Raw genomic sequence first — 21,887 nt, 5'->3', positions numbered from 1 at the left:
TATGTGATTGAGACTTATGTGGATGTAAATGAACAATTGTGTGTGGTTAGGACTCATTTATTATGACTTTTTCCGATTTAAGTTATCATTTTCCGATCGATTCTGAAATATTTTATTCAAACATTTTCAATATACCAGAATTTATCGGTTATAATCTGTTTCCAATTTTCCCGTTTTTCGATTTTGACCGAACAAAAAAATATATACAGGTGAAAAACGAACAAAAAAATATACAGGTGAAAACGATGAGGGTTTTCCCAACCCTCCGGTCGCCCTAGCCACAAGGCTTGACAACAATGATACTCGAGTTCTTTTTCTGTGAAGATCGTGGCTTGTGGTGGGTGAGTGACAGCATGTTAGGAGCTTGGCTGATGTTTGTCATAGAAAGTCAGAACTTCGGTGGATCTTGTGATAAGCTCATCCAGAGAATGATGTGCGGTGGATGGATCTTGTGATAAGCTTGTGCCGAGATCATGTGCGGTCGATTGCGTCGGTTATGTGTCACCTTCGTACGTAAATAGCTTGCTCAAGGTTAGCCATCTAGACTGATGTGTTTAGATTTCCACCATTTTTTCTTTAACAAACTATGTGGATGCAAGATTTTCTAGCCTGGTTTCTCTCGTAAATTGAGCTAATTTTATTTCTTCTTGACGAAAGACAGAGTTCAACCATTGCGTTAAAACAGACAGAGTTCCAGCCATTACGTCAATAAAAAGAAAAGAAACCGACCATAATAAGAAAGGACGGGGAAGAAAATTATCATCAACCTTATTATGCCTTAAATTAACGCCCCGTTTGGATCATTGGAATTGAATTCCATTCTAGTAATAGTAATTTAGGCATATATCAATTAAGCTAATTCGGTTTTATGCAAAATATATTTGTATATTATTATTAGTAAGATGTCGAAGATATTTATGTGCTACATTTTCACTATAGGGGAGTGAGACGAAGAGTGTCATGTAAGTTATAGATTAGAAACCAATTCTAGTAATGCATAAAATTATTTCCCACCCTCCACCCCATGAATTTGAGATAGACTTATATCTGAACTTTAGAAAGTGGTGGAATGTCAAATTCCAAACTAAATAAGTTACTTTATTGAGTGAATTCCAATTCCTCTAAAATGAAGGGATCCAAACGCCCCGTTACAGAGAATGATTGAAATGAGCGTTACCTGTAAAAGAACCGTACTGGACAACTGTTTCCACACGCGGTTTTGTTAGGATAGAAAGGGATTAGATCACATCCCTAGATCAGTCCAACCCGTCACCTCGAAAACTATGTTCCACGGATTCAGTTAGCAGCTACTGGTAGTTAGCTATGGCCTACTCCTAGTCAGCTACTCACACCATGTAAGAAGCATCCTCTTCACCGTTGCCTGTAGCATGCCACCCATCGCTCACCTGGTGCTTGCAGATTGGGCATGTACCCTGTTGGCGCAGCCATGGGTCGATGCAGTTTACGTGAAACTGTAAAACAAAAGAGTATAAGAAATCTTGCAGCGTTGCCACCGTTGCCTCATCAGGGCACATCACATTAGAACTTTTTTTAAAGAGCTCTGCCTTGCATTGAAGGGAGAAAACAGAACACGAAGTTTTGCCAAGGGTAGCTGCCGTAGCTCCAACAGTGTTTGAAGAGCTAGGTCATAAAATATTTTATTTAATAAGAAAAAGATATAATAATAAGTTAAAGAGCAAAGCTCAAGTGTGTGTATGCTCACATATTTTTGTATACTAGTATATTGTGTTACTCTATATTTATCCTTTTTTAAGTTCACATAAGCTAGCAAGTTGACTATTGCTAAGGATGCTCTAATAGGTAGACACACCTCAACAGGCTAAACGACACCGCAAGCCCTTGAGATAGACAAACCACAAAGAGTCAGAAACAAAATGCACATGAAGGCCTCCAGCACTAGTTTTGAAAAGCACGTTGCTGTTGTTTAAAGTCCTGTTTTGTGTGTAAATCGATATATGCGTGGAGCAATCATTTTGGAAAATCCGTTGAATTTTTTCTTTCCACATGACGTAGTTGCGGAAATACATATGTTACGGTAAATTTATGTCCATACAAAAAGGGAGTCTGCGTGATAGGTTACGGGTATCATCAATTAAAGAATAGTTTATTCAACCACCAAAACGGTTTAGACATGTCCAACTAGTAGGGTCCTAAGACGCCATACTAATGGAATAGAAAAAATTCCTTATGTGCCATCCAAATTTATACTCATTCCTTATGTACCATCGAGTAGTTTTTGTGTGTATGATATGTGAGGCCAGTAACACATAAGGAATAAGTATACTAATGGAAGAGAGGCAGATAAAGGCCAAAACTGATTTAATGCCTCTCTAAGCTTAGATTCTTGATCCTACGCACAAAGCGCCTAATAGTGTCATTAAGAGTCGTCCAATTGAAAGGTTGTGTCCCATTCCCCCTTAAACAATGGCAAAATACTCTAGTCATCTATGTCTAATCTCATCCTCCACCAAGAGGTGATCTGTTTCATCCTTCATGCACTTAACTCGGTTAAAGTTCCTTGTCTTCCTCTCAGGTATCCTAGCAATCCTATATATATCCTTCTTGATGAGATCACTCTCATACAAATAATGCATGGATCGACAACACGAGCACATGCACGACAGCTAAATCTCCAGGTTCGTTCTCACCTAGTCAATTGTATTTTAGACCTTACGCTTTATGTCGTGGATGTTTTAATGATTAGGAACCTTGGAGAGGACCATCAATGACTTGAAAAATGCCAAGATGTCAAGGAGGAGAAGCTAGGACGTTCACAACAAGAGAAAGCCAAGTCTGACTCAACTTTGTCTCCACCTCAGAGTCCAGGACCAGTCTGCGCTAAAATGGACGCACATGATGCATCCGAACTTCGATTAGGTTGGACTTTATATGGATGGAAAGCTAAGGAGATAAGCTTTCCAACCCAAGTAGAACCACCTTAAAATTCATCCGGAGTCAACGGGAATCGTCGAAACAAGTCAGTGTTCAGATTCTGTTTTGGTGCTGCGACACCGTCTGTTGGGCTGTTGGGTCGTGTACCGTGTTGGAGCCCAATAGGGGTACCTCCAGGGGTTGTGCACGCCCCTAACCTCTATTTTATTAGCAACCGCCACCACATTAGGGTTTGGGTTTGCTTAGATTATTCTGTCATCGAATAGTGTCGTTGTCATCGGCTTGTGAGACCCCATCTCATAATCAACACAGTTTTGGTTGCGTTCTTCCTGTTCTTGTTGTGTTCTTGATTGTGTTTGCAGGGATAAACCTTCATGGCGAGGTCACTCGTGTGTCATGGGTGAGAACCAACAGAGCAGTGGTGTAGTGATTGCGAGGATCCGTTCGCTCGGAGCCTTGGATCATCAACGTCGAGATCACCTAAAAGTTATTGTACCTCACGAAAGATCGAGCCTCGTACTCTATCCAGTGGTATCAGGATTTAGGTTGCCCGTGAGGTATAATCCTACCTTTAGATTCGTTTTGTTCGTCCTATAACCCACAAAAAGGACAAAGAGAAAAGAGTCCTAACATTAGGTCATCTCTTTAAAAACCATTAGTGTCTCCTGACCTACATACTTCGTCTTAGCCTTTGCACAATTCAGTTTTGGAGTCCGCAGTTCTGAGTTCGTGTCCTAGGTCAAGATCTTGTTGCTGGTTTAGATTTATTTTGGGTCAATTTGGTCATTACCATCCATTGTCATCCAACAAACTCAATCTCGATAAACCGATCTCATTCACAAAACTGACCTTATCCATAAACTGAACTCATTCACACTTCATTTGCCTCGCCAACAACCCTAATTAGGTTGTTGGTTTAGATTTGTTTTGGGTTAGTTTGGTCATTACCATTCGTTGCCATCCAACAAACTCAACATCGCTAAGAGGGTTATGCCTCCAACGGTCTCCATTAGAATAGAAGGGCGGGCCTGGTGCATCGGTAGAGCATACCGTCTGTAACAGGAAGGTTCCGGGTTCGAGCCCCAGCCTCTTCAAATTATGTAGGTAAGGCTTGGCGCTTAAAGATACCCTTCCTCAGACCCCGCACAGTGCGGGAAGCCTACGACACTGGGTACACCCTTTTATCGTCTCCATTAGAATGGATAGCTTTAACGTTGGATCGTCAAGCCTATCACAACCCTCCTCCTTTATCAAGGCTTAGAACCTTTGCGTACCCAGTGCCGTAGGCTTCCCGCACTGTGCGGGGTCTGGGGAAGGGTACCTTTAAGCGTCAAGCCTTACCCGCATAATATGCAGAGGCTGGGGCTCGAACCCGGGACCTTCCGGTTACAGACGGTAGGCTCTACCGCTGAACCTAATGAGACAAAATAGGCTTCTCACTAATAGGTATAGCTCTAACCAAAACATTTAAGTCTTCCTTGAAAAGTCTCTTATCACTCTCATTGTGGCCTACGTTGGGGGCATAAGCGCTAATTACGTTCAAGACTAGATCACCCACGATAAGCTAACTATGATAATCCTATCTCCTTGCCTTCTCACATCCACCACACTGTTCTTGAGCCTCCCATCAATCAAAACTACTAGTTCATTTCTATTTGCAGTTGTCCCTATGTAAATTCTGGTTATACATTACTTGTTATGTTGTGTGGATATGATATATGCAAACAATAGCAGTTAAACAAACTTATACCATGTTGGTACACCGAACATGATTTTGGCATCATAGCATTGTTTTAGGATGTTAGCTAACATGTCAAGTTACTATATCAATATCAGACGAGCGAAAAGGTGCTACCAGGATCATTTCAGAGAGGAAACAAAATTGTAAATCGAGATCATCTGCTTTTCCCACAAGGAAAACCAAGGACAAGATAATGAGTATGATTACCTGATGCAAGCATGGTAGGCTTCTCAACAGATCACCCACCGTGACTTGCTCTAAGCAAACACTACATGTTAGTTCATCCTCTGAAGGTTTGCTGGTTCCATCTGCTTTTAAACCATCCTGCTTTTCCTGCAAGGCAGAATCGAGATCAACAATAATCATCGTGGGCCAAAGTCTGAATCATGCATGTGCAACTGCACAGAAGCTGATGGTGATCAGTGATCACAGCAGTTATGTGATTCCAAACACTAGCTGCTACATCAAATAAGAAAGTGTAAAGTAGAAAACCCTTGACAAAAAATATCATATAAATCCCAAAGCTAACCAGGCAACAACCAATAACTTCAATAAATTAGGGCTGAGACAAAAGTGCATTGCCCAGTTATACTGATATGTAAAATACAAATATGGTATCTTCTCTTTAAAACAGAATATCATTGCATATGCATACGACTGACAACTGTGACATCACAAATAACATGACTTCTAACAGCCCACACGATTGATGATAATAAGATACTTTTCAAGCGACCACACCTTGGGACAAGTCAGTATTTATCAATTACCTCATTGCCGGACCCAGTTGAAGAAACCGATAGCTGAGATGGCCCATCACTATTGGAAAACAAACATTAGAAAAAATTACTTCATGTCTCCATTTCAGAATTAAATGTTGGTCATGTGTTGATGGGAAATACTGGAACCAACTCGATATGGTGATATGAACAAATCAACCCAAAGGACAATTCGGCTTTACCTTTTTCGGGCAGGGGGATGCCTCTGTTGTGCCTGAACTTTATATTTGAAGACAGGAAGAGAATTTATTTCTTCTTCACTCATAGATGGAGCATGTGGGCTATTGTCAGCATCCAATGCTCTCAGAGTGTCATAATCTGAAACAAAAAATTTCCATGGCACTAAGTTTTCAGGAAACACTATAAACCATCAAATGAGTCGAATGGAATGTATTGGCACACCTAAATCGTCAAATTCACGATCAAGAAGAGCCAGTTGAAGTCTAAGGCTCTGTAACCGGCCTCTCGTAGCAAGGGTAATGGACGGCGGTACATGCACACGCAGCTCAGTGTGGCCGAGAAAACTGTTGGCAGCTGCAGCATGAGCAAGCTGCTGGCACGTGGCATACATTCTGAGGCTCGTGGCCATTAGGAAGACTCCCAAGACAAGCCAAAGCTAAGAGAGAAGAAAGGATCATCCGACAAATATGTAGTTATTAAACTGTTCAAGAGTTGCATGCTTTGTACGAATAAGAAACCAACTTCAATTGACTCGTGGACACCTCGCACTGACCACTGAGCACGAAAACTTACCAGAAGATTGGGAGAGATCTGGTGCGAGTTCAGTACCATGAACAAAACAAGAACTGCCCAACAAAAAACACAAAGTTAACCGAAGAATAGTCTTTAGCAGCTCAACAGTATCGTTAATAGACAGGCGCAAACGGATTACCAGTTAGAAGAAAAGCCAAGGAATTGCTATTCACCGGCCTGCTCCCTGCATGAATTCGCTATACGCAAACACACAAACGAATGGGATCAGACATCAGGACAAGAAAACTGGTTTAAGCTCAGACAGACACTCACCATGGCGCGGCGCTCGGGAGCGAACCCTGGGAAGCCACCGGCCTCGATGTCGGTCCTGCTCCCTCGGAACACAAAGCTCATGATGATCACAAAACGCTGCCACCGACACTTTAAGGGGCAAGATTGGCTCCAAACTCCAAAGCCCCACGAAGCAACGAATTGGCCAGTGAACCTGAGGCACAGACAAATATAAATGAAATAAGCGCCGGAGAGCGACGCTCCAACAAGAAATCCCAGCTAGAAACTCCGTTAGACCAGCGAACCGGTCGCGCCGCCGTCGCGGGAAGCGGAATGCCGGATAAACCCTGAAGCTTCCGGAAGTTTCGCCCAGCGCACAGCTTGGCGCTGACCGGACCCAAGCGGAAGCCAGATGAGGAGGGCGAGGGGGAGTTCGAGGAGGGCGCGCACCAGATCGAAGGCGGGATACCTCCCGCCGCGGGGTCGAGCCAGCGATTCGCTCGCTAGCGGAGGGCGAAAGGAGCAGCGCCTGCAGCCTGCAGATTGGGGGAAAGAGGGGCAGCAGCAGGATAGCAGAAGCTAGAAAGGCCTGGGTTTTCTGCCGTTCAGCGGTTTCGAGTGCGAGCGCCACGGTGGCCGGTAGGACGAAGGGCGCTGTTTAAATTGTCATATTTTGACTAACTTTTATTTCTAAAGTTACTTCTAACTAATTTTAAATAAAGTGTAACTTAGTTAGTCACGAACTAAATAGACATAAAAATTATTATTAAATACTACTTTTTATATTTTTTAATCGTAAACAAAATAAAAAAATATTAACTCCAGAAACACCAACGAATTTGATATTTTAAAAGTATCGAAAATGAAAATTCTAATGTGACCAGAATTTAAAATACGATCAATAAACAAACAATATAAAATCTAACGGGTTCACAATATAATAAGAGCACAAATAAAAAATAAAATAAAGATCGGAAGTTCATAAAGATTATAAGTTTACAATTTATAAGTTGACAGGTTCTCAAAGATCACAATTCACATGCATAACAAGTTCATAAATATCACAAGTTTACCTACTCAAATTTCACAAATTGACAAGTTTACAAAGACCACAAGTTCACAATTTACATATAATAAGTTCACAAAATTTTGATAGTCGATTCCGTTTCCATTTCAAAAAAATACGTTTACGACGAATTCGGTCGCAAAAACCTGAAAACAGTTTCTAGAATTCTGAAACCATTCTTCAGAAAAATTAAAGACCTAAAATTTCGGAATACTTTCGGTAACCGAAGGAAACGGTCGGTACGCCACGTCGATTTCGATATCAGTTCTGATATAAAATTCTAATAAACGATTTTGTTTTCGAAAATTACTGATGAAAAATGGAAAACGGTTTCTGGAATTCTGAAAATTTCTAAAATTGTTTTGATCCCTGGTTATATCATCATTTTACCGAGACAACTCTAAATTTTGCTAGAAAAATAGTAATTATCTTACAACTTTATCATTTTCGCTAGTGTCACCGAGCTAGGGTTATGCGCCCGCTCGGCATGATCATGCCTGTGCAGGGTAAGAGCAAGGTCTAAGAAAAACTCCAGCAACAAGCTCTAAAATAAAGTTCCAAAAATTGAAACAGGACCGTATTTAAAGTGTTTAATCCTTAAAAAATTGTACTCCAACAGTTAGGCCTAAAATAATGATATTTAGAAATAAATCATGTTATTAGAAAATAAGTAGTTCAAGATTAAGAGAAAACGAGGATATATCTCTATTATATAGGGTACTATATTTAGAACCAGAGAGATCAAGCCGTATAACCTTGTTTGATGATTTTTGTATAAAATAAGGTCACTGCTATAGCAACTCCAATAGGAACCCTAAAACACAAACAAATTAAAATATAGGGCCTCAACAAGAATGGATAGCTCCAACAGGAGTCTCATTTCATAAAATTCGTCTAAACGTTTTGAGGCCCAACTTGAAGGGTAGCATATTTGAGACTCACTGATTCGCGGCCCTATATGGTCCGCACTCGTCCAATCTCCATAGACGTTTCAACCTTCATCTTCGCTGGCACTATTTACTCCCGATCCACCGCCACGCAACCGCGCAGTTCGCAGCTCGTGCGCACGCCAGTTCCCATCTCAACACCAGCATTTCAGCCTTCATCTTCACCACTAGCATCTACTCCGCCACACAACCGCCCAGTTCGCAGCTCGTGCCCACGCCCATTCCATCTCAGCGTCGTGGAAGACCTTCATCCTCCCCGCCTCCCTGGTTTGTCTTCCTGCTCCCCTCCACTTGGTTGCTTCTTCCTGCTCCCTCCGCCTCCCATCTTAGCATCGTGGACAAGAAAAGATCTGGAATGCACAACCGACCGAAGAACTGTTCTGAACTGCAGAACCGCCCACCCTTGTCCAGGTTTGTGCAGATTGATTGCCTTCCTGCCAACCATGATTGAGTCTCATGAGAATTGCGGCATGACGACGCTACAACAAAAGGAATAGAAAAGGCCTAGCGTGAGCGACTAAGAGGAGGGGCAACGATCACACGACGATGATAAAGCACTGATAACCTGGTGGTTGCAAAGAAATCAAGGTTTAAGGCTCCATCTGTTGGAAACTAACCTCCAGTTTGGGCCCTAAATAATTAAACTGAGTAGCTAAATCAAAATATAGGGCCTAATTATGGGGGTCATGATTGGAGTTGCTCTTATAGGATGTTGATAGTCATAAGCCTTATATTTGAAAATAGGGCCATATTTAGAGCCCCTCTTGGAGATGTTCAAAATAGAGCTTATATTGGGCTCTAAATCCTAGTCATATCGTCATCTAAATCTAATAATAAAAAACATTTATATATACAAGTTAGCTATAAGATTGACTCTTATATTATTGTATTATCTCTTTCTCTTTTATTGTCATGTATAGCAATCGGCTCTTGTATCCCTAATTTTCAATGTATTTGTCATCCACATAAGCAAAATTTCCATAAGCATGCTTAAACCCCCATTATTCACTTGCTCTCTAAGGGCATGTTCGGTTATACTAATCCAGAAGGGGATTGGAGGGGATTCAATCCCCTTCTAGTTAAAAATGACTAGAAGGGGATTGAATCCCCTCCAATCCTCTTCTGGATTGGTGGAACCGAACAAGCCCTAAGGTGGGGCGCCCGTGCGGCTCATCGGAGCTGACGCTACACACCAACTTCTGCGTTGAGGCAGGGTTACATGTTCACTACTGAGTTGTGCCTAAGACATGAACACTCCTATATTGAGTCCTCTTCCTGGAGCTAGTGTCGTGCACCCCACTCACGTGCCTGCATCGGGGCCATTCATAGAAGCCAACTCAATGCACACGCTACCACAATGAGGTAAGGTTGCGCACATGCTCCCGCTTGCTAGAGTCCATGTCGAGGCCACTCTTTGGATCCTGTGCCAGGGACATCACTAGAGTTGCATCCATGCCTACTCCAGCTTGCTAAAGCCCGCGTTGAGGCCGCTCGTTGGAGCCTACGACGAGGCCGCTTGTTAGAGACCACACATGTGCCTCCTCTACCTTCTTTCGTGGTCACTTCCCATCTCCATCCCCTTCTTTGCCCATATAAATGTCACATGATCACATGCGCACGATGTCACCCCACCATCCTTTCTCATACCCTAGATGTTACCCCATAACCTAAAATCATCGCCACCACTGTCATAGAAAAACTAGGGTAGATCTCACTGAAGTTGTCCTCTACCATGACTTCACCTTTGTTGGTCTTATAGGAACACATTATAGTTGTATATGAGGTCCCTACACCAAAATTCACCTTCGTTGGTCTTTGCGGATACACACTATAGTTGCATCCATGCTTACACTATAATTCAGTCCCTCCAAACCACTCCTCGTTGGAGCTCTCCAGACGCTGGAGTGCCATCCTAACTGATCCTTATGGGAGCACCCAAACACCATTGTCCCTATTGATGTGAATACAAACATGATGGATGAAGAAGGTATCGATAGTTGGGCATCACTGACAGTGATTGGTAGGATCTAGATGTATGGGGAATAACTCGAAGCAGTATGTAGGACTTGCTTCGGTTGGTTCTGACATGCTTCGGCCTCAGCTATCTCCTTCTATTTTTGTATCATGACTTGGCGGGTTCTTGTTGTGTGCCCCTTGTCCTCTCCGTAGAATAAGGAAAACAGTCTTCTTGGTTGAGAGTTGAATCTCCCTCTAAAGCTATGACCTCCTCTACCTCTTGGGGTCGGTGGTCTGAAGGAGCTTTGTTGGGCTCATGTTGACTGGGAACTGTGCTGGTGCCCTTGGTTATGATCGTTCCTGTCCTCACTTTGACTGGGATTGTGTATCGTCCTGACATGCCTTGGATGAAGACTTCCTCCAAAGCCCCTGGTCATCTCAGAATATATGTAGGCTTCCTACCTTCTTTGTCGGAAATCATGGTCGGCTCTGATGTATTCATCCATCTTTTGGAGAAGCTTCTCCAGGATTTGGGGGCTTTCTAACAAAATATTGTGTCGTTGGGCCTGAACGAAGTCGCTTGATCATTGCCTCAATGACGATCTCATTTGGCACTGTTGGCGCCTGAGCTCTGAAGCGCAAGAACCTTCGAACATATGCCAACAGATACTCCTCGTGGTCCTGAGTGCACTGGAATAAAGCTTGAGCGATCACTGGATTTGTCTGAAACCCCTGAAAGCTAGTAACCAACATATCCTTCAACTTCTAACATGATGTGATTGTTCCTGGACTGAGAGAAGAATATCAGGTTTGAGCAACACTTCTGACTGCCATGACGAAGGACTTTGCTATGAAAGTCGTGTTGCCACCATATGATGATATGGTCGCTTCGTAGCTCATCAAAAATTACTTTGGGTCTGAGTGACCATCATGCATGGGTAGCTAGGGTGACTTGTATGATGGTGGCCATGGGACAGTCTGTAACTCTATAGCTATAGGGGAAGCGTCATCAAAAGCAATGTTATCATGGTGAAAATCATCATACCACATGTCGTCATGGTTGGGGCCTTCTTGACGAAGGTCTCTTTGTTGTGGTTTGTGCCCTTGCTCAGTGTCTTGCGCAGTATGTCGCATTTCCTCAGCTGCTTCGTCAACCTTCTTCTGGAGCTCAGCCAGTCGAAGCATTTTTCCCTTCTTTTCTCCACCTGTTGATGAATAGCTTCTAGATTGTTGATTTCTTGGTATAGCTCCTTGTCTTGTGGTGTTGGGCTAGTAGCTTTCCTCTTCTGGCTTCGGGCCTTCCTTAGAAGGATCCTGTCTTGATTGGTGTCCAAGGGAGCAAGAACAGCCCCTGGCGTCGCTGTCTTCTTTGGTGGCATGACGAAGCTGCTTGCAGAGTTCCATTGACGAAGGTGGTCGTTGAGATCACTAGAGGTGGGCACCAATGTTGGTCACTCATTTTTTATCACTATACTAAATCAAAAACAAGACAACATCGTATTAATGAGACAGATAACCTTCGTCATGAAGGAGTTAGGGTTAACTCCTTCGGTAACGAAGGTAAGTGTTATACGAATAAACAAACGTACAAGGAATATAAAATAGTTTAGATATGATAACTCAGTCAAGATATATTCCTGATATATTCCTCTTATCTTAAATTAACTTTACAAGTGTACCTTCAGCAGTTGAAGAAAGAATTACAATAAAGATCCCGTGGGGATAGAATTGCACAACAATTGCACCGTCCAACAAGAAGGTACTTTATGAAGGGCATTGTTTATCTATTTATAGGGAGTGATACAGCTTTGTACGATATTACATTCATGCCCTCATAGATTACACACAAAGTTTACAAATACCGCAGGGACAACACTGTCATTTGCTTCTAGCAACTTGGATAACACCTTCTTCTTGTATCGTCTTCCTGCATCATTGTGACAAAGCTAACTTTGTCGCGCTTCCACTGTTCTGCGTCGAAGCTGTTATGACTCTGAAGCTCCTGTAACTTTAGTAATATGCTGATAACAAATGGTTAGCCGTGTTTTTGATGACTTTCAGAAGACGAAGGCCCCCAATAGTAGCCCCTCACAGTATTAGTTTGTTTCTTTGTAACAAATTCAGACTGCGAAACGAACGAAGGCCTTTAGTCGAAGGTCCGAAAAAATACCTTCCCTTCGCTAGAATAGTGAAACCTTCTAAATCGTGGGGGCCACTATATATATATGAGGGTTGTGATAAAATATTTTTCGTGCTATCAAGCTTGTGTTGGCATTATTGTCTAGCTTGTTGATATTGTAATCGTGACTGGTTTCGAGCTTTGGTCTTTTGTTTTAACCAAAGCTGAGATGGCCGAAGACAAGAGGAGTGAGGACCCCGCACAGGCTAGACTTTACAAAGCTATGGAGAGGACCAATGCTGAGAAAATAATCGATGAGATTTTAGCTGGGTTGTCTGAAGATTCTGGAGACAACAAAGATATTGATGTTGACAGCGATAATGATAATGACGAGCAGCTAGGCGCAGACAGGAGTGAGCACGACGTGGACATCGATGGGCGCGGAGATGACAGCATCGAGCGAGGCACCAGTGAGTGGCACAGCAGCAGGCGGCAGGGACAACGGCGAGCAGCAACGAAGGGACCAAAGCTCCGGCGACAGGACATGCAGCTCGACACCGACTGGGGGAGCTTCGGCGACGATGACGCTAGTGGCAAGGCACGAGCAGCAACTTTGGTCAGCTAGGAACGGCATGACGGCATGGAGGTCAATGTCGCAGCGCCAAGTCGCGACGCACAGCAGCGAGCAGGGCGTTGGTGCGGCGCATAGGCGGGATGGCACAACAGCAGCATGACACGACACGACATGGCAACGACAGCGAGCGGGCGAGCAACATCAGTGTGAATGGTGCACTGGCACAATAATAGTGTGAGAGAGGAGCAGGGAACAGGCTCGACGAAGAGGTGTTGTATCTCGACGCGGTGGCCGGTGGGCGACTGCAGCAAGCGGCGCGGCAGCAACGTGACAACAACAGTGCACGGGGAGGTGGAACTGAGGCAAGGAATTAACCGTCAAGGTCGAGGGGTGATTTTATAGGCGAGCAGAGGAGGCAGAGAGGCGCTAGCGGTGGAGCTCCAATAATTGCATCGGTTGTTAATGGAGGTGGGGAAGGAACTAGCGCCATGAATAAGAGAGGGAGATGAATGGTTCAGAGCGACGCAGTTAGAGATGGCCAAACGGGCCACCCGGCCTGGCTCGGCCTGTTTTGGGCCCAACCCGCCAGGTAAACCGGGTCGGGCCATACTGACCCGCGGGCTTGAAATGCTGAACGGGCCCGGCACGACGCGGGCCTAAACGTGCCGGGCTGGCTCGGATAGCTCGCCCTGAAAACTAGGTCGTGCCGGCCCGAGCCCGTTTTCAAATGTGCACTGGCGCACAGATAAATTAGCAAAGTAAAATTACAGGCACACATGACACAACTGACAACACTAGAAGTCTACAACATACAGTAGCACAAATAAAATTACAGGCACACAACACTACAACAGATAGCAACAAGCACACAGAATTCAACATAAATTATACTTAAAAGAGTTGTTTGTGCAATGACTGCCTCGTTAAAAACCTTTCTAGGTAAAAACTCACACCTCGTGAGAAAACCCTAGAAAGGAAAAAAGTATAGTCCCAGTGTCACACCCGGATTTTAGGGGTCCAAAACCCGGGCGCGAACATAAACATCAGGTGTGCTGGGACCAAGTCTCACACATATGATGCATAGTGGCACAGGATCGAATGTCACATATTTACTATATAACAGGAGTTCTGTACAAAAATAATTAAATAATTACATCATATGAGGAAACGATCCAGCAACCCAAAGTTGACTGGGAGACGACGGCCTAGATCTCTCTCACGAACTCATCGCAGCATCCTCCATGCGCCTCATCCTGCGGTACCTGTTCTTGACCTGTGGGGGGGGTGTGAGACAGCAAGAGTGAGCTCACATACGTTCATCGCTCAACAAGTTGTGGGGAAATAATGTGCATGAACTCGCCAAAGGTGGGAGCTCACGTGAAGTGTAAGGCTTACCAAAGAGGATGGTTAGAGCTGAGCATTGCTTTTAAAGTTGGTCAAAGTTTTATTAGCAATTACTAAGTATAAGTAAATACCAACCCAATTAAGTAGTAGCACAAAAGTAACAACATCACCTGCGATGCAATGCGTATGACAAATTGAGTTTAAGTTCCATAATTTAATCATCAGAGAGTCCTGAGCTGCTCATGACCGTGAGCTCGGCTAGTATACCAGTTTTACACTCTGCAGAGGTGGTACCCTTTACCCACAAGTCATGTTACCCATCTGCCAAGGGATCGCGACTTCCCATACACCTCTACCGAGGAGGCGAGGCAGGGTAACACTACGAGGCCTTTACAAAGTTCCACTAGCTTCAGAAAACCCGCTACAGTTTATAGGAAGCTCCAATGCAGGAATCCCTTGCAGGACCGCCATCGCAGCAAAATCCTCCCGAGGGCCTCCCTACACTGACCACTCCCCTACTGCCCTTGCCCCTTTCGGGTAAGGTAGTCCTCCACTAGCTTTCCTAATTAGTCAGCCAAGGGCGTCCCATTAAACCCTTGTGGTGGCACGTGGTTCTCAAGTTAAGCTCTATGTTCCAATTAACATTTTAATGATCTTGTCATGAACATAAATAGAATAACAACATAATTGGAACATAGATGTAATGAAATATTAACCCAAAACCATATAAAGCAGTAGCAGAACTACCCAAGTGATTCAGGGATAAACAAGGTATTCAGGATGAACAAACTAGGGTGACCTATTGGGTCCCATCAAAATTAACCTATGCAGATCATTATGATTAATCAGAACATGAGTAGGTAAAAGAAGTGATCAAGGGCACAACTTGCCTGGGACTTGAGATTCCAGGTACCAGGATGATCTTCAGATGACTCGTGACCTCACGCTAGTCGTAGCAATACAAACGAACAATGTATATAGAGAAATTAACATCACATCAAACATGTAAACAAAATATATAATTATAATCTACACATTAAAATAAGATTCTAGGAACAGGAATCATTAATTTTGGAGTTATATATTTTAAGTTATGGATTTTCTAATGTTTTATGTGCTCAAGACAAGATTAAGTGATAGATAAATTTTAAATCATCTTTCATGTTTAAACAGAGGCACTAGGTGATAGAGGATATTATTACAAAATTTTAGAAAGTGGAATGGGCTAATTTGGAGTTCATATGCATTTTCTTTGAATTATTGAAGTTCTAGCAATTATTTTCTTATTAAAAATCTATTTTCTATTTCATTTATCGAATTTAAACGATCTCTGGACTTGGGCCACAATTACTAGGGACGTCAGGGGCTGCATAACAAATAATCCCGAGACACAGGCTGACCCTGGACTGGACCGCGGGTACTATTCTCTAAAGCCATAAGGGTTCATCTGCAAAACTCCAGGCCGAAGGGGTATGGATAGATCTAAACCGTCCGATCATACACCAACGTTCCAGATTAAATCACAGTATCACTGAAACGGTACGCATCACCGACCGTTGGATTCCCATCGACGGCCAGCCACACATCATGACCGAGTCGATACCCCCTTTCTAATCTAACCCGTCCATGCCCGATCCAACGGACCAGGGTCCATCTCCTACCCCGCTGGCCCAGGGCGGCGGCATGCGCACACCACGCGGCGGCGAACCTCGCCGGAGCATTTGCAACCGGCGCGCCAGAGCCCCAAGCCCCTCCCCGAAAGGTTCCAAACAATCTACGCATGAAGGCGAGTCGACTGGGGAGTTTCTTACCGAGATTCGTGTAGCAGTTTGCCACGGCCACAATCAATGGCGGATCCGCGGCGGTCTGTAGACAACGGCGAGCAATTCCTGTCGGGTAGTACAAGTCCAGGGGCCGAGGAACCCGTGGACACCACCGGGACGACGTCGCGATCACCCCAGATCAAGCACCGAGGCACGTATGCCGGTGAATCTACTGGTCGACAACGACGGACAGTGGCCTACTCTCACGGGTGTTACGATGGTGAGGGCAAAGGGGAAGCGGGGCCTCGGTTCTTATACCCGAGCGGTGCGCAATAATCGGGAGGGCCGATACAACGCCGGCGCGACGACCGCGGAGTCAGTTGGTCGGGGTACGCGTGCCCTCCCGCGGAATCCGCGCGCCAGCCGGCGAGGTCCGAGTCCGCGCTTGCGGAGAAGACGGACCTGCCCAGGGGTCCCACCAGCAGCGGAAGAAGGGAAGGAGGAGGGCGCGCCCGCGACCGACATGGGTGGCCCGCATGGAAGTGAGCGTGCTGAGCGAGAGGGAGAGGCCGCGGGGTCGGTTGACTGGTGAGCGGGTCCCACAGGCAGCGCTTCTGGTCTGGTGCCTGGACGCGGCTGGGACGCTGGTGACCAGGGCCCACCGGTCAGCGTAGCAATGGACGCGGCGCGCTTCGCTACTGCCCCCGCGGGAGAGCCATGATGGGCCGACTGGGGCGAAAATCGGCCCACGCGCCAGTTCCCCTTTTTTTCTTTTTATTATTTCTTTTCTGTTTTCTCTCTTCCTATTTTTCAGCATCAAGTGTTCAAACCAAATTTAAATCCCTGTTTTGAGCTTCAAATTACAAGGGCCAAATATTCTTTAATGTGAATATAACTTTAGTGTTTTAAAAAATTATGCTTCATCATCTCCCCTATTATTTATGGGAGGAATAAAAGGGTTTCATGAACTTTTCCTTTCCCATTTTTTTTCATTTGACTTTCTAATTTCTATTTTAACTTCAAATCAATTTCAAGTTTGATTGCCAACTTTTACCTTTAGATGCACAAACAAAAATCCCAATATGATGCACAATTTAATGGCTTTTATTAATCCTTTGTTTTTAAATGAGGTGTTCACTTGTGATAGTAAGTAGATACAACACACACATATAGATAAAGGAAAATGACTTTTCTCCATTTATATTATATCTACAAATTGGGTATTACAAATCCTACCCCCCTTAAAAAAATCTCGTCCACGAGATTTGTAAGAAAAGGGATATAATAGGTTTGGTCTAGAATTTTAGTTTCTCATTTGGTTTTGGGAATCAAAGTTTTGTTCAAGTTTTTTTTTAACAGTTAGTAGATGATATGAATATTGTATGTCTAGATATTCATTAGGTCAGGTACGGTTATGGCAAGTAGAGGTTGTGGCAAGGGTATAATAAGGAAATACTTCATCCTAAACTATGAATCTTGATTCCGCTGGCGATTCAACTTGATCTTTGAAGTCTTGAGTTGATGCTTATCCTTCTTTGACATGGTTGGTCTTCTTTGGCCTTTATTTCTTGGAGTTGTCATCCGAGTTAAGGACATATGGCTAGGACATATGTGAGTAGGATGGATTGTATGGTGTAGGTAGGTTAGAATCTCTTGCTAGGTTAAAATTGTGGGGTTATGCAACTATTGGATGGTTAAGGTAGTTGCATATGGCCAAGTCGATCTGACATTCTTAATTTTAGTGCAGGGTGAACTAAGTTAAGACCCGTTCTATAGGAGTAGAGTCTAATCTATTTCATCAGTATTATCTAACATGTTTGATAAGTCACTTTAGATTAGATCAGATCTAGGTTAGATTGGTGTGACTAGTTTGACTAGATAAGATCTTATTTATTTTAGGCTATATCATGGTTGTTACACTAGCGTGGGATAAATATGCTTATTGGGGTAAGATGAATCCATAAGGATAAGGTAGAATCTTTAGAGGTCAGATAGATCTATTAGGATGAGATAAATCTTTTTCAAGATAAGATGAGAATCTATTTTTTTTAGGATAAGATGGATCTATGAGTGTAGGATAGACTTTTTCAAGATAAGATGGATTTTGCTAGGCTAGATTCTTTGATGAGGGATAACCTAGTTCATTTAGATATTTTTATAACTGTTTTTTTTTTCTATATGTATATGCAGATGTGATAGTGGACATTACTCCACAACTAATCACACTCAATCAAAGATCCAAATCAAACAAGTATCATAAGAACAAACATTCAAGCATACAAATACCTATAAAAATAGTTTTGTTTTTGTTCCTAAGAGTAGGTCTCCTATTCCTAATGCCACTTTAGGCACAGGATTTCAAAGTGTGAAATCCACATTTGTCTTTAGAATGAAAAGGTAAGAATAATCAGAGTAAAGCGGAATAGATGAGAAAAGATTAAGAAAAGTTTAGAAAAGAATCAGAGTAGCAAGGGTAAGTAAGTATTGGTTGTCCAGTTCTATCTAGGTTTCGTCCTACAGTCAACATTCCTCTGATACCACTTCTGTCACACCCGGATTTTAGGGGTCCAAAACCCGGGCGCGAACATAAACATCAGGTGTGCTGGGACCAAGTCTCACACATATGATGCATAGTGGCACAGGATCGAATGTCACATATTTACTATATAACAGGAGTTCTGTACAAAAATAATTAAATAATTACATCATATGAGGAAACGATCCAGCAACCCAAAGTTGACTGGGAGACGACGGCCTAGATCTCTCTCACGAACTCATCGCAGCATCCTCCATGCGCCTCATCCTGCGGTACCTGTTCTTGACCTGTGGGGGGGGGGGTGTGTGAGACAGCAAGAGTGAGCTCACATACGTTCATCGCTCAACAAGTTGTGGGGAAATAATGTGCATGAACTCGCCAAAGGTGGGAGCTCACGTGAAGTGTAAGGCTTACCAAAGAGGATGGTTAGAGCTGAGCATTGCTTTTAAAGTTGGTCAAAGTTTTATTAGCAATTACTAAGTATAAGTAAATACCAACCCAATTAAGTAGTAGCACAAAAGTAACAACATCACCTGCGATGCAATGCGTATGACAAATTGAGTTTAAGTTCCATAATTTAATCATCAGAGAGTCCTGAGCTGCTCATGACCATGAGCTCGGCTAGTATACCAGTTTTACACTCTGCAGAGGTGGTACCCTTTACCCACAAGTCATGTTACCCATCTGCCAAGGGATCGCGACTTCCCATACACCTCTACCGAGGAGGCGAGGCAGGGTAACACTACGAGGCCTTTACAAAGTTCCACTAGCTTCAGAAAACCCGCTACAGTTTATAGGAAGCTCCAATGCAGGAATCCCTTGCAGGACCGCCATCGCAGCAAAATCCTCCCGAGGGCCTCCCTACACTGACCACTCCCCTACTGCCCTTGCCCCTTTCGGGTAAGGTAGTCCTCCACTAGCTTTCCTAATTAGTCAGCCAAGGGCGTCCCATTAAACCCTTGTGGTGGCACGTGGTTCCCAAGTTAAGCTCTATGTTCCAATTAACATTTTAATGATCTTGTCATGAACATAAATAGAATAACAACATAATTGGAACATAGATGTAATGAAATATTAACCCAAAACCATATAAAGCAGTAGCAGAACTACCCAAGTGATTCAGGGATAAACAAGGTATTCAGGATGAACAAACTAGGGTGACCTATTGGGTCCCATCAAAATTAACCTATGCAGATCATTATGATTAATCAGAACATGAGTAGGTAAAAGAAGTGATCAAGGGCACAACTTGCCTGGGACTTGAGATTCCAGGTACCAGGATGATCTTCAGATGACTCGTGACCTCACGCTAGTCGTAGCAATACAAACGAACAATGTATATAGAGAAATTAACATCACATCAAACATGTAAACAAAATATATAATTATAATCTACACATTAAAATAAGATTCTAGGAACAGGAATCATTAATTTTGGAGTTATATATTTTAAGTTATGGATTTTCTAATGTTTTATGTGCTCAAGACAAGATTAAGTGATAGATAAATTTTAAATCATCTTTCATGTTTAAACAGAGGCACTAGGTGATAGAGGATATTATTACAAAATTTTAGAAAGTGGAATGGGCTAATTTGGAGTTCATATGCATTTTCTTTGAATTATTGAAGTTCTAGCAATTATTTTCTTATTAAAAATCTATTTTCTATTTCATTTATCGAATTTAAACGATCTCTGGACTTGGGCCACAATTACTAGGGACGTCAGGGGCTGCATAACAAATAATCCCGAGACACAGGCTGACCCTGGACTGGACCGCGGGTACTATTCTCTAAAGCCATAAGGGTTCATCTGCAAAACTCCAGGCCGAAGGGGTATGGATAGATCTAAACCGTCCGATCATACACCAACGTTCCAGATTAAATCACAGTATCACTGAAACGGTACGCATCACCGACCGTTGGATTCCCATCGACGGCCAGCCACACATCATGACCGAGTCGATACCCCCTTTCTAATCTAACCCGTCCATGCCCGATCCAACGGACCAGGGTCCATCTCCTACCCCGCTGGCCCAGGGCGGCGGCATGCGCACACCACGCGGCGGCGAACCTCGCCGGAGCATTTGCAACCGGCGCGCCAGAGCCCCAAGCCCCTCCCCGAAAGGTTCCAAACAATCTACGCATGAAGGCGAGTCGACTGGGGAGTTTCTTACCGAGATTCGTGTAGCAGTTTGCCACGGCCACAATCAATGGCGGATCCGCGGCGGTCTGTAGACAACGGCGAGCAATTCCTGTCGGGTAGTACAAGTCCAGGGGCCGAGGAACCCGTGGACACCACCGGGACGACGTCGCGATCACCCCAGATCAAGCACCGAGGCACGTATGCCGGTGAATCTACTGGTCGACAACGACGGACAGTGGCCTACTCTCACGGGTGTTACGATGGTGAGGGCAAAGGGGAAGCGGGGCCTCGGTTCTTATACCCGAGCGGTGCGCAATAATCGGGAGGGCCGATACAACGCCGGCGCGACGACCGCGGAGTCAGTTGGTCGGGGTACGCGTGCCCTCCCGCGGAATCCGCGCGCCAGCCGGCGAGGTCCGAGTCCGCGCTTGCGGAGAAGACGGACCTGCCCAGGGGTCCCACCGGCAGCGGAAGAAGGGAAGGAGGAGGGCGCGCCCGCGACCGACATGGGTGGCCCGCATGGAAGTGAGCGTGCTGAGCGAGAGGGAGAGGCCGCGGGGTCGGTTGACTGGTGAGCGGGTCCCACAGGCAGCGCTTCTGGTCTGGTGCCTGGACGCGGCTGGGACGCTGGTGACCAGGGCCCACCGGTCAGCGTAGCAATGGACGCGGCGCGCTTCGCTACTGCCCCCGCGGGAGAGCCATGATGGGCCGACTGGGGCGAAAATCGGCCCACGCGCCAGTTCCCCTTTTTTTCTTTTTATTATTTCTTTTCTGTTTTCTCTCTTCCTATTTTTCAGCATCAAGTGTTCAAACCAAATTTAAATCCCTGTTTTGAGCTTCAAATTACAAGGGCCAAATATTCTTTAATGTGAATATAACTTTAGTGTTTTAAAAAATTATGCTTCATCATCTCCCCTATTATTTATGGGAGGAATAAAAGGGTTTCATGAACTTTTCCTTTCCCATTTTTTTTCATTTGACTTTCTAATTTCTATTTTAACTTCAAATCAATTTCAAGTTTG

At 44.1% G+C, this 21,887-nt stretch overlaps 1 protein-coding gene across 2 annotated transcripts; it reads right to left on the bottom strand.

Moving 5' to 3' along the window:
• Nucleotides 1–1,070: 1,070 nt before the first annotated feature.
• On the bottom strand, nucleotides 1,071–7,045 carry LOC100193208 (uncharacterized). Of its 2 annotated transcripts, none has more exons than XM_008650350.4 (9): nucleotides 6,723–7,045; nucleotides 6,460–6,631; nucleotides 6,326–6,383; nucleotides 6,187–6,239; nucleotides 5,836–6,049; nucleotides 5,616–5,751; nucleotides 5,425–5,473; nucleotides 4,862–4,987; nucleotides 1,071–1,472 (listed from the first exon to the last, which is right to left on the bottom strand). In XM_008650350.4, the coding sequence occupies exons 2-9, from the start codon at nucleotides 6,538–6,540 to the stop codon at nucleotides 1,347–1,349; spliced, it is 843 nt and encodes a 280-aa protein (XP_008648572.1). In that variant the 5' UTR covers nucleotides 6,541–6,631; nucleotides 6,723–7,045; the 3' UTR covers nucleotides 1,071–1,346.
• Nucleotides 7,046–21,887: the final 14,842 nt, after the last annotated feature.

Source organism: Zea mays, chromosome 1 (genome assembly GCF_902167145.1).
Source record: "Zea mays cultivar B73 chromosome 1, Zm-B73-REFERENCE-NAM-5.0, whole genome shotgun sequence".
Classification (NCBI taxonomy): domain Eukaryota; kingdom Viridiplantae; phylum Streptophyta; class Magnoliopsida; order Poales; family Poaceae; genus Zea; species Zea mays.
Note: the sequence above shows the minus strand (reverse complement) of the source record. Positions and strands in the feature narration are given on the sequence as shown.

Excerpts from the sequence above, each read along its gene's own strand:
- LOC100193208 (XM_008650350.4), bottom strand. The coding sequence starts at position 6,540 with ATGAGCTTTGTGTTCCGAGGGAGCAGGACCGACATCGAGGCCGGTGGC. Across the intron at positions 6,240-6,325 it reads CTTGGCTTTTCTTCTAACTG|TTCTTGTTTTGTTCATGGTA; the intron begins GTAATCCGTTTG and ends TTTGTTGGGCAG. Across the intron at positions 1,473-4,861 it reads GCCTACCATGCTTGCATCAG|TTTCACGTAAACTGCATCGA; the intron begins GTAATCATACTC and ends TTTGTTTTACAG.